Source organism: Vicia villosa, linkage group LG2 (genome assembly GCF_029867415.1).
Source record: "Vicia villosa cultivar HV-30 ecotype Madison, WI linkage group LG2, Vvil1.0, whole genome shotgun sequence".
Taxonomy (NCBI): domain Eukaryota; kingdom Viridiplantae; phylum Streptophyta; class Magnoliopsida; order Fabales; family Fabaceae; genus Vicia; species Vicia villosa.
The window spans coordinates 119,675,183-119,687,686 of record NC_081181.1 but is presented as its reverse complement, the minus strand read 5'-3'; the positions used below and the strand labels follow the sequence as shown (position 1 = coordinate 119,687,686).

Genomic DNA, 12,504 nt, shown 5'->3' with positions numbered 1-12,504 from the left:
GAGGTGCTGGCCCAAAATAAAATAAAACTGCCCTCAAGAGGGGATGTATCGCTAGCAATATGATGCTGCAAGGAATAAAAACGGGATTTGTAAAGCCAGAAATTCAGCGGGCTTAAAGGTGAGGCCCAAAGACATTTGAATTTGTCTCCCAGGGGTGTATGAGTCGTGAGCAGGGGTGTGAGATGTAATTCAGAACTGGGCTTTGAGCCCTTGGCCCGAGTCAAATGTGATGAAAATAAACCCTAAGAGAAACAATCAGAACCGCCCCACTGCCCCTGTTCTTATCATGCTCTTTCCTGGTCCATTGTTTCCAGAAAATCAAACTCCCTCAATAATCAATTTCCAGTTTCATTCATCTCATAACCATTCTTACATAAAACCATGAACATAATTCCTAGAAACAACATTAAATGGCAATCATCCATCAACTCAAACAATCAGCAGGGATTTACATATTGATAAAAGAAAATTGCAAAAAGATTGAGAAAAGTACCGCATCACAGAAACAATCAGAACCGCCCCACTGCCCCTGTTCTTATCTCCATGAACGATGATGATGCGTTTGTTGTTGTGAGTGCAGATCACGTGGAGGAATCAACTGAAACGTGAAGTGGTTGGTTACTGCGTTGTTGTAGTTGAACGTTTTGAATCAGAAACCTGAAGGTGCATCTGTCTAAGGAGTGGTCGCGTCGGCGTAGTGTAGCAGATCACCGGAAATTGATCGGAGCGGAGGGCGATATCACGTTATTGGTGGCGGCGCGGTTCACGCGATTCCGGTGATGGATGATTGCGGCTGTCGGTGCAATCGTGAGCGGAGGGAGCTCGGCTTCTCGCGTCGGCGTTGGCTTCCTATTCTTCTTCTTATTTTTCTGCAAAAACAAAACAAAAGAAACTATACAGTCAGGTTATTATGTTGTATTATTAGTTGTGAGTTTGATGATTGGGACAAGCTCCAAAGGCTGATCTGGTTTTGTTGTAGAGGAAAAGAGACACAAATGCAATATTGTTGTTGTTAGTTTAAAGTGTGTATGAGTTTGAATATGGTGAGTTTTCATATTTTTATTTGAGAATAAGAGTATGGAAATCATGAAGGTTTGGTACTTGTGAGAATTTGAGTTAAGGTTTTGAGAGTAACAAATTTGCGGCATAGCATAAAACGTGAATGGTTCTTTTCGGGTATAAGTTAGTATCTGTTAAGAAAAATAATTTGTCAGAAAGTGTAGAAAGTGTTAGTAAGGTGATGATATTTACTAATCATGAATAAAATAAACAAGGGTTAAATGTCAGTACAAGAGAAAGTGTGGAGATAAATGTCAGTACAAGAGAAAGTGTGGAGATATGTACGGTGTGAATTAGTGTGTTCGATTGTTTTGTGACGATTTTTCATTAAAAAAAGCATAAGTTATTTCATGAAATAAAAATATGATTCTTAAAACTAAGGAAATCATCATATAATCATCATCTGATTAAAGATTAAAACCGAATTAAAAGAAAACAAGCAAAAAAACTAAAAGATATAAGGGGCCTCATATGTTAATCACAGGCCAAAAACATTATAAAAATTTATTTTTAAAAAAGAGATGCCTCAGGTATTATCATTGGCCAAGAACGTTGTAAAAATCATCTTAAGAAAGGCCTCATATTGAAATCAGCGGCAAAAAAAAAAAAAAGTTAAAAAACATTGACCTTTTGTTCGCAAGCCTTATTTCTTAACCAATTGTGCTATGTTATTTATTTGAAATAAAAAGCCAATTGAAATTGTATGAAGCATCGGCCAGCATTTTCTATTTATTAAAATATAAGCAATTTAAGAGTAAACTACTATATTTTTAAAACACACTTTAAATCGAATATTTATAAAATTCAGGATATCAATGTAAATGAACTCAAGATTTTATAAAATCTAATTTTTTGAAATAGCTTCGAATTTTTGAAAAGTGTGGGCAAATTTTGGGGTATGACACTAGTCAAGATTATGTCTAAGCTAAGGTCGTCTTAGTTTTTTTTGTGTCTTAGCTGTTTCTTTGTTTCTTGCATCTGTCTTCTATACATCTTCTTGTATCTTCTGATAAATCTCCTTTTCAATCAATGAAAATTATCTTCTTTTCTCTCATATTGTTTATCTTCTTTTTTGTTTTTGATGTTATGACAAAAAAGGGGGAGAAACTGTGATAAATGATCTGATTTATTTTATCAGTTGCTGGGAGTAAGTCTCCACATTTCTAACAGAACTTGCAAGTTCTATGTCTATTGAGTGTTGTTTGCAGGATTGAAGACAATCTTACATGCTCAACATAAGAAGCAAAGACATGGGGAAAAGCAATTCTGTATAGAAACAAACTCATGGATATTGAAGCAAACTGAGTGCTGTAAAGCTTCAAGGATCAAAAGCAAGAAGGAATAATGTTATGATATTCTGATGATAGAATATACTCTAACTCATTCTTATTCCTTATATGTTCTGATGCACGTTTATGTTCTAAATATGCTCTGAAACATTATTGTTTTTGCGCTGACACATATTATATGTTCTGATTCATTCATGCTCTGACTTTTGTCGTTTAGTTTGTTCTGTAACATTTCAGGATGTAGAGATGCTCTGATGATGCTCTGGTACATTCAACAATGTTCTGATACAATCTAGCATGCAATGATTTAAGGAGAAATTCAAGCTCTGAAGCTGTCATATGGAATCAAGAAGCAGAAGCTATGAATGTTCTGAAGATCTAAGCATATGTGTTCGTCTCAACTGAAATGGAAAATACTCAGGGAAGTCCTTTATTTATAAATTTCTTCCAGTATTTATTTCAGGGGGAGATTATTTATCTCAGGGGGAGATTGTTAATCTCAGGGGGAGACATATTCACACACTATGTTTATATGCTTATGCTATAGCTGTGTAATTGTCTTTAGCCGTCTGATATTTTGATGGCAAATTCATATCATTTATATATGTTTTTGTCATCATCAAAAAGGGGGAGATTGTTAGAACAAGATTTGTTTTGATTAATATTCTTAGTTTTGATGATAACAATGAATATGAATTTTGCATGAGATAATGTGGTACTCTAATACTACGCAATTTCCATTTCAGGAATTACATAAAGAGTATGCACAAAATCAGCGCAAGAAGCACTGACTCAGGAGGTTCAGCATGCAACATCAAAACATGGTCTAGCAAGACATCAGAAGATGGTCAAGAAGAATCAGAACATGGTCTATGGAAGCATCAGAAGAACTTGAGATCAGAAGCAGAAGCACTGAAGTTCTCATGGTATCACGCTAAGAAGCACTTCAAGGTCAGAAGACAAGAAGATGCTCTGCACCTAGCTGTTTGACTCTGATGATATTCAAACATTGTTTACACAAACATCAGATCAGAAGCAAGTACAAGATGACAGGCTACGCTGACTGACAAAAGGAACGTTAGAAGCTATTAAAGGCAACGTCAGTAGACACAGCGAAAGCAAGGCTCGAGGTAGTTGACAAAAGAGTGAAACATTAAATGAAATGCTGTACGGATTACGCAAAGCATTAAATGCTCCCAACGGTCATCTTCTCAAACGCCTATAAATAGAAGTTCTGATGAGAAGCTGAATACAACACTTGCGCAAATATACAAAAATGCTGTCAAATTCAAAAGCTCTCAAACTTCATCATCAACCTCACTACATTGCTGTTGTAATATCTTAGTGAGATTAAGCTTAAACTTAAGAGAAAATCACATTTGTGATATTAGCTTATTTAAGAAGCATTATAACTCTTAAACGAATTTGTTTACATTAAGTTGTAAGAACTAGAGTGATCAGGTTGTTGATCAGAATACTCTAGAAAGTCTTAGAGGGTATCTAAGCAGTTTGTACCTAGAGTGATCAGGCTGTGATCAGTATACTCTAGAAGACTTAGAAATTGTCTAAGTGGAAAACCATTGTAATCTTGTGTGATTAGTGGATTAAATCCTCAGGTGAGGTAAATCACTCCAAGGGGGTGGACTGGAGTAGTTTAGTTAACAACGAACCAGGATAAAAATCATTGTGCAAATAGTTTTTATCTTACAAGTTTTAAAGCTACACTTATTCAAACCCCCCCTTTCTAAGTGTTTTTCTATCCTTCAAGAGGTATAAAATTAAGCAGTAAACTAGAGATGTTTATTCTGATATAAATCAGTATTTCTATAAGTCTTCTGCATTATCATTCTAATATCAAAATCTGTCTACGAAATTTCATAGTTAATACCAAACTGAATTATAATTTCACATGTATTAGATTACAAATCATGTCCTTCATAGGCATTGTACAAGTTAGATAATAAGTATCTGAAAATGACACTTTCCTCCCATGCGATTCTAAATATAATAATTGATATTGCAAAAAAAAAAAACGAATAGATATCTTATAGAAGTAGAATGCATATTTCAATGAATAATGTGAACTTTTGCTGAGGGTGAATTTTGAAGCAAAAATCCAATTATTTCAGAAGGAATGGATGAGGATCCATTTTTAAATGCTTCTCTTAACTTGGCAACTTCTTCTTGTGATCTGGCAGGTTATTGGGCTAATTTAGCTTCGATAAATGTCTCGTAAATTTCTTTCATTTTTATCATCAATGACTCCAACCTACGCAAGAAATTAAGTTTAACCTTCAATACATAAGGAACTAAAGAGAGAACATGAAGATTAGTGAAATACATCGTCAATGATTTGATATCCGCAAGTTCATGCAACAAGCTCAGTAGAAGAGTATGAGCTTTTATATAATGGTGATAACTTCTCTACCCATCCTAAAAAATTGGATAATGTACATTCCACCAATCACATTGCAACATTTAATTTTATTCTATTTAATTATTTATTAAATAGTATACTTTTTTGTTATTTCCAAAGCATTTTACATTAAGGGTAACTCTACCCAACTTGTTATGATGGGTAGATAAGAAATCACCATTTATTAAATAGTATACTTTTTTGTTATTTCCAAAGCATTTTACATTAAGGGTAACTGTATCCATCAACCCTTCCTTGTACCGTGCTTGACAGACCACATGAGTTCATTTTGCCAACTTAAGGGAACTTGAGAGATTTGGATCTAGCTCAAAAGACCATTCTAGATATACTTCAGCTCAACACAATTAAAAAACAAGTGAGAAGTATTTTCCTCCCGCCTGTAGAAAATGCATTCCTTGTTATCAACCATCCCAAAATTAAACAATCTACTTTTGGTTGCTAGCCTTTGACGAGAAGCAAGCCACAACATTACAAGAGATATAGGCCTTGCAGGGTTGTTCAACAACAATTTGTACTAGCTCACAGTAGGCATATTACTCAAGAACAAATAAACTGCTTTCATGCTAAATCTCTTAGTAGTTATGTCTTCCCATAAACTACTATGAATAACTATATATTCTCGATGCTCCAGGATTTTCCTCATGATTCAAGTGCTGTTAGTTTTAACCTTGGTCTCACTTATGTCTCTATCTTTTAAGTAGTAGGAGTTAACCCATTCAACCCACAAACTATCACGTTTATTACAGACATTCCAAAGAAGTTTAAGCAAAGAGCACTTGTTCCAAGTCTCTAGGTCAATGATGCCTAAATCCCCCTGTTTAACAAGCTTACACACATTATTCCACTAAAAGGAATTTTTTCTACTAACTGAATCCATACCAGTCTAAATAAAGGATTTGTATATCGAGTTAATTTTCCTGATAACCGCTTTAGACAGAGGAAAAATCATTAGCCAGTAATTAGCCACCACAAACGAAATACTCTTAATCAATTGGACTCTCCCAACATAGCTCAATAGCTTGGCAGACCAATGATTAATCCTACATACTATCTTATCGACCAACACCATATATTAACATTTTGCAAGCTTTTTACAGTATAGAACAAAACAAAATAATTTTTTGTATTATACTGTGTTTGATGATTGATGCACTAGATAATTTTTTTCTCAATTTTGCTTGAGGAGCTCGTTTACCACTCGAGTCCAATTGTTTGGTTTGATTTGTTTACCTTACTTTATTTAATATGTTTATGCATGCGCACTAGATAAAATAATATAATTTTTAATATAATAATTTTTTATATATAAAATATTGATATTTATGAATCAAAATGATAAATAATGAGAAAAAAAATTACAAATTGAAAATTTTCTCTACTCTGTATGATATGTTGACGAACCAAATAAAAACAATATAATTTTATTATAATATTTTCTAAGGATTCATAAAATATTAATATTATATTTATCAATTAAAATATTAAATAATGAAAAAGAGAATAAAAAATAATATTTTAATTTTTTTTCTATAATTTAGTTGGTTACAAGAATTCATAATTTTGTCAGTTTGTTCTTATTTATTTTGTCCAGTAACATTCTACTTAATATCATAGTTTTAGCAAATCAAACACATGATAAGAATTGGACAACTGGACAGCCCATACGACACAAAAAACGGGTCGGGTCGATCCGAAAAGCATCCAACCGTTCATTCCATTTCGCACCGAATCACCATCACCATCATCATCATCTACCCCCTTCTCGTTTCGCTGCGATTCTACAAATTCCGGCGACCGGAGCATTCTCTCCTCGGTTTCCTAACCATTTCTACAATTCATTCATCCTCTCCCTTCCTAGGGTTTCTATGATACCATGACATTTTCCGACGACGAAGACGAAAATCTAGCTCAGTTTCTGGAATCAGAAATCCTCTCCGAGGTATCTGACAAGGTATTCCAATTATTGACGATTCATTTGCAACGTTTTTTTCGTAATTTATAATATGTTGCTGTTAGATTATAGATTAGGGTTTTGATTTGGGATCCAGAAAGAAATTGCTCATTATATTCGTTGCTTTATTTGAAATTAAATTAAAGAAAATATGAGGTCAAATTAAATATTGAATGAATGGACAAAAAACAACACTTTAATTCTGATCTATAAGAACAAGGAGATATACAAAATTGTGCAAATTATAGGGGAATAAACTTATGTTGTGTGATAAGGTTTGGTTGTTGTTGTAATTATATTTGAAATTATGGTTTGATGAGTAGATTTGTGTAACTGTTATTGCAGGAAGAGGAGGATGTGGAGGAACCAAAAGCTAAGAGAAAATGCATAGAAGAGGCTGAGAGTATTAAGGAGGGTACCAAACAGTGTTCTGGTTCATCATCTGTGCCTAAGAACTATGGTGTCAATAATGCTCTACTGAGAAGGATTGAGACTGGTTCTTTCAGCAAAGTCCCGCCAGAACTTTTCCATCACATCCTCAAATTTCTGTCATCTGAGGTTTCCTCTTTGCTCTGGTTTTGTGGATTTTTGTTTTTCAAATAGAGAGAGATCCCTTTAATTGCTGCTTACTATATGCATGTTTAGATTTACCTTTGGGGGTTCTTTATTGGAATTGAGTTTTCCTTTAGAGTTGATTCTAGCTTGAAGTTATGATTTTTTTTAGATTTTGGCTCAAAACATGATTTTTACACTCAAATTTATTGTTCAACTCATTTTCACGTCGTAGTAGAATCAAACACACACTATGTAGATGAATTTTGATGTCTTCTGATTGCCTTGGTATTTGAATCGACTGAGAGTTTTTCGATGGGTGCAGGACCTTATTTCTTGTACCTTAGTCTGTAAGTTTCTAAGTTATGCTGCATCTGATGAAGCATTGTGGCGTCGCCTGTAAGTACATCTTGTTTTACCTTACATTTTCAAGTTCTGTTGATAATTGTGGGATATTTAGCATATAGAATAGTTTGATTTGGGATTTTGGATCTGTGTCAATTAGCTAGTGTTGAAGCTCTAGTTGACGCACGAGTGCCTGTCCTGTTTAAAGTGGAAGCTGTTGCTTGCCTCTTATCAAATTGGCTTTGAGGCGTGGGTTCTCTGCTACTTAATTAATTTATTCTATATGTTCTTATTTAGTTTGATTTTTACGGTTATAAATGTGTGTACCATGACTGTGCCTATTGCCATATTCAAAATTTGTTCAGGTATTGTATGCGGTGGGGCCTTCTTCCCCCCACAAGGAAGATAAGGGACTGCCCATGGAAAAAGCTATACATTCAGGTACAGGCTCATTTTTGCATACTATTTTCTTTTGGATCCTTCATTCTTGTTCTTTAGGTAAGCATCCGTGGATTGGTGATTGAGCAATTTGACGACATTAACTGAAAACTTAGGATGTTAAACTTATTTTGTCATTATTCTCAAGTAAACTGTATTTTGAGTTATTATTATTCAGACTTGATTTGTTAATTTGTGTGAACCTTGGTATTTGTTCTATGATTATGCAGCGTGATGAAAAGGACATGGATGAACTTGTCAGTAGCTGCCAAAATGAGTTTAAGGAGTACTATATTCAAATGCAAACAGCTAAGAGAAGTCAAGCACCCCATCCTTCACAGGTAATGTGAGAAACCACTGGATTATGGAACTGTAATCGGAAAAATGCTTATTTGCTTTTATTTTTTGGGAGTGAGGGCTAGAGAAAGGGATAAAGCTGAAGTTTTTATAGTAATGCTTATTTGTTTTTTGCTCGTAAAGAAGTCCTATTGCAATGGGGATTTGGTAACTTTTATCCTACGTAGTTATTTGTATCTTCAATATTATGATCTTTTAATTTAAATACTTCATAACTTTATAAAAGTAGATGTCTCTTAACGATTTGTCATTTTCTCCCTTTTTCTGCATGTGAAGTTGAAGGATGATAGCATAATTCTTGACAAAACATTAGCTGATCAAGTCTCATCATGGAAAAGCAGCAGGGGCCTCGGTGATACAGTGGTGACTGACCATGCTTGTTCTGGGAAGGCATGCACATACTACAAAATTGGAGATGTATTTATTTGTGAGAAGACCGGACAAGTTCATGGTGAGTAACATCATCTATATGCTTTAATTCAATTACAATTTTCAACAATTGAATTTTAAATCCTTTGATCTGACATAAGCCTATAATGTGTCTTCTTAATAAATGATTTGAGATTATTTTCTTTTCTAGTTTGTGATGAAACATGTAAAGAAGTAGTTATGGATCCCGCCGAGGAGATTTTGGTCTGTACAATATCAGGGCACTGTTTTGATGGATTATTATCAGCATCTGAAATGGAGCCCGATTTTGTAAGTCTGAATGTCTTTTAACGTAAATTTGCAATTGTTTTATATTGTTTTATGACTTGCACTAATACACATGCATGTGCACATTTATTTTGTGAGGAAAGTTTCTATTATAATCTCAATAATGTTAAGCTTATTTATCAGAATTAAGCTGATCATATCCTTTATATACATTTGCTCATAAAAAAAACACATTATACATAGTTTTCTTCATTTTGAACAAAATTATAGCTTATCTTCCCGATGGTTTCTCATTCATTTGAAATTTCAGGAGCAGCAGCAAGGTGTTGCAGCAGATGAGGAAGAACCATTTATGGGATCAGGCCGTTTCGGTAAAATCATCTCTTTTGCCTCTTGATCATTCTGCTCTAAAAACTAGTTATTGTTGCACATGCATCTCAATAAGACGCTTCTGTTCAATTTTGACAGCACGAGCTTATTTGCTGGGATACAATTGTGCTGATGAAAAGGAGCTTGAAGATACTTTGAGGTATTGCTGAACCCCATTTAGCTCTTCTGGAGTGGATGATCTCATGTCTCATCCATCACTTACCTACTGAATATGGGATGTGCTTTTCAGTTTCTCTTGGCATAATGATATCTGCTCAGTCTTACTCTTACTGTAAACCTTTGGTTTTTGTACTATTAGTCGAATGCTTTATGCTAGTAGTCGTACTTTAATACATAGTTGAATCCATTAGAATAATTTTTCTTGTACTCTCACCGTCCCACAATGAGTGACCCATTTGGAATAAAATGGTGTCCCAAAATGAATGACCCATTTCAATTTCCAATGCACTTTTTCCAATTTTACCCTCTAATTAATAAAAGTTTCACAATTTTCAAGACATGATAAGGGTACTATAGTAAAAACAATATTCTCTCTCTTACTTTTATACCATTTTCTTAAACTGTGTGAAATGGTGTGCTGGGTCACTCATTATGGGACGGAGGGAGTATCATTACTGCCTGTATGTATTGGAAATTTGCCAAGAAAATAGGTCAAAACCAAACCAATAAAATAAAGTTTGTAAGATATGGTTCATTTAACCATATTTACACCCGTATTTGAATCTGCAGTCAGACAATATGTGAGAATCATCAGTTTCAGATAACACAAAAAAAAGTAATTTTTTTAAAAAAATAAAAAAACGGTTAAGTTTTTTTTTTTGTCCCTATAAATATATCAAATTTTATTTTTAGTCCCTATTAAAAAAAAAAAGACATATTTTAGTCATAATAAAAATTTTATGCATGTAATTTTAGTTTCTGATATTTTTTAACATTATAAAAACTATTTAATCACCTTTAAAATTTAAAAGTTTTGAATAAATTTTTGAATACGTGTTTAGAATATTATAAAATACTTCTTTATCAAATTATATAATTTTTTAAAATAAGAATTAAATATAATTTTTTTAAATTTTAAAAGATAATGATAAAAGTAATGTAAATCTCGTTTTAGAAATTAAATTTTGAGTTTTTTTTTTCGAGAAATTTTTATAACGTTTTAAATATATCTGGAAAATAATGAATCAGTGTATAATAATTTTGTGGGATCAAAATAGGTCATTTTTTTAATAGGGACTAAAAATAAAATTTAAGATACTTATAGCAACACAAATTATATTTAATCCATTAGTCTGATCTCAAGATTTCATTCGGATGGCCATGATAGATAACTGCTGATTATTATTCATTCATAATATTATTACTATGAATCAAATGAGCTTAATGAGCTAAAAATTATGTTCGTTAATTAAATTAGTTGAATTTAAACTATGCATAATTTAATTTGTTAGGGTCATGAATCAACTTGATTATATATAAGTTGAATAATATTATTATTAAAAATATGTTTATAGATTTGTTCTAAATTTTAGTCCGATATTTTCTTTTAATTTAAGAGTTTTAATTGCTAATTTATATTTACAAGTGAGTAAAATATTTTTAAAAATAAAGAGTGGATCTATTTTGGTCTTCACAAAAATTATACAATCCAAGTTAATCCCTTACAAAAATTATACAATTCAAATTAGTTCCTCACAAAAAAAAAGTCAAAATTATTTTTTATAAAGAATCGAACCCAAGACTTTTAAATAACGCTAGGCCAATATTCATTCATTACAAATAATTTCCATAATTTTTAGTAATACTAAATAATTCTAAATTTAAAACAAAAATTACCAAATTTGTATTAATGGAGTCTCGAACCTAAGTTCGTTAAATGGTAAATTCTCATCACTATTACAAATTTACAAAATTTGTACCAATGAGTCAAAAATTACAAAATTTGTACCAATAATCTATTTGATGAATTATTTTTTTTAAAAAATTAAATACTATATTTAATATAAATAAATAAAATTTTAAATATTATATTTAATCAAATATAAATTAACTAATTAATATTTAATTGAATTACTATTAAACTAATTGATCACTATTTAGTTTGAAATAACTAAATAATTTTAAAAATTAATAGATTATTTAATTTAAATTGATTAAATATTTTAACAATTAATAGAATTATTATTAAATTAATTAATTATTATTTAATTTGAATTAATTTGAAATAAGTAAATATTTATTTATGTGTTATTTAATTTCAGTTAAATATAATATAATTTATTTCTATTTGATTAAATATATATTTTTAAATTTGTGTTTTATTTGAAATTAATAAATATTTATTTGTATGTTATTTGAAGTAAATGTTTGTTTTAAATTATTCGGTTAGGTATTCATCATTAAGATATTAACCATAAAAATTGATCATTTGTCCAGTTTTATAGTTATTACTCCCTCCGTTTTTTTTAAGTGTTGTTTTAGAGGAATTTTTTGTTGTTATTTAAGTGTCGTTTTATAATTTAATGTTATAATTTGTCAATTATACCCTTATTTTCTTAATAATTTCACCTCACATTTTTCAATTAGTTATTGGAAAAAGAGAGTGTATGATTGAATTTATTTTAAAAGAGAAAAATAAATAAGCGTATGCTAGCAAAAGTAACTCTAACAATCCACTATTTTGGTTGAAGAGCTTTATGCTAAAACGACATTTAAAAAGGAACGGAGGGAGTATCACTTAACAAACTTAGGTTTGAGATCTCATTGGTATAAATTTTGTAATTTTTGTTTTAAATTCAGAATTATTTAGTATTATTAGAAATCATGAAAATTATTTGTTATGAATGAATATTTGTCTAATGGTAAAGACGTAAGATGTTGTTTAAAAGTCTTGGATTCAATTCTTTATAAGAAACAATTTTCAAAATTAATTTAGTATTTTAAAAAAAATCTTACGTGACAGTCCAATCACGATTTAAAAGTAGGAAAAAAATTGGGTTAAAAAAATATTAACAGAAGGACTAATATGA

The 12,504-nt window shown here is 31.5% G+C and overlaps 1 protein-coding gene across 1 annotated transcript; it reads left to right on the top strand.

Moving 5' to 3' along the window:
• Positions 1-6,407: 6,407 nt before the first annotated feature.
• LOC131651905 (F-box protein SKIP31) lies at positions 6,408-9,830 on the top strand. Its single transcript, XM_058921628.1, has 9 exons — positions 6,408-6,736; positions 7,082-7,294; positions 7,614-7,687; positions 7,999-8,074; positions 8,302-8,412; positions 8,705-8,879; positions 9,009-9,127; positions 9,396-9,456; positions 9,554-9,830. Exons 1-9 carry the CDS (start codon positions 6,659-6,661, stop codon positions 9,622-9,624), a joined length of 978 nt encoding a protein of 325 aa, XP_058777611.1. The 5' UTR covers positions 6,408-6,658; the 3' UTR covers positions 9,625-9,830.
• The last annotated feature ends 2,674 nt before the right edge of the window (positions 9,831-12,504 follow it).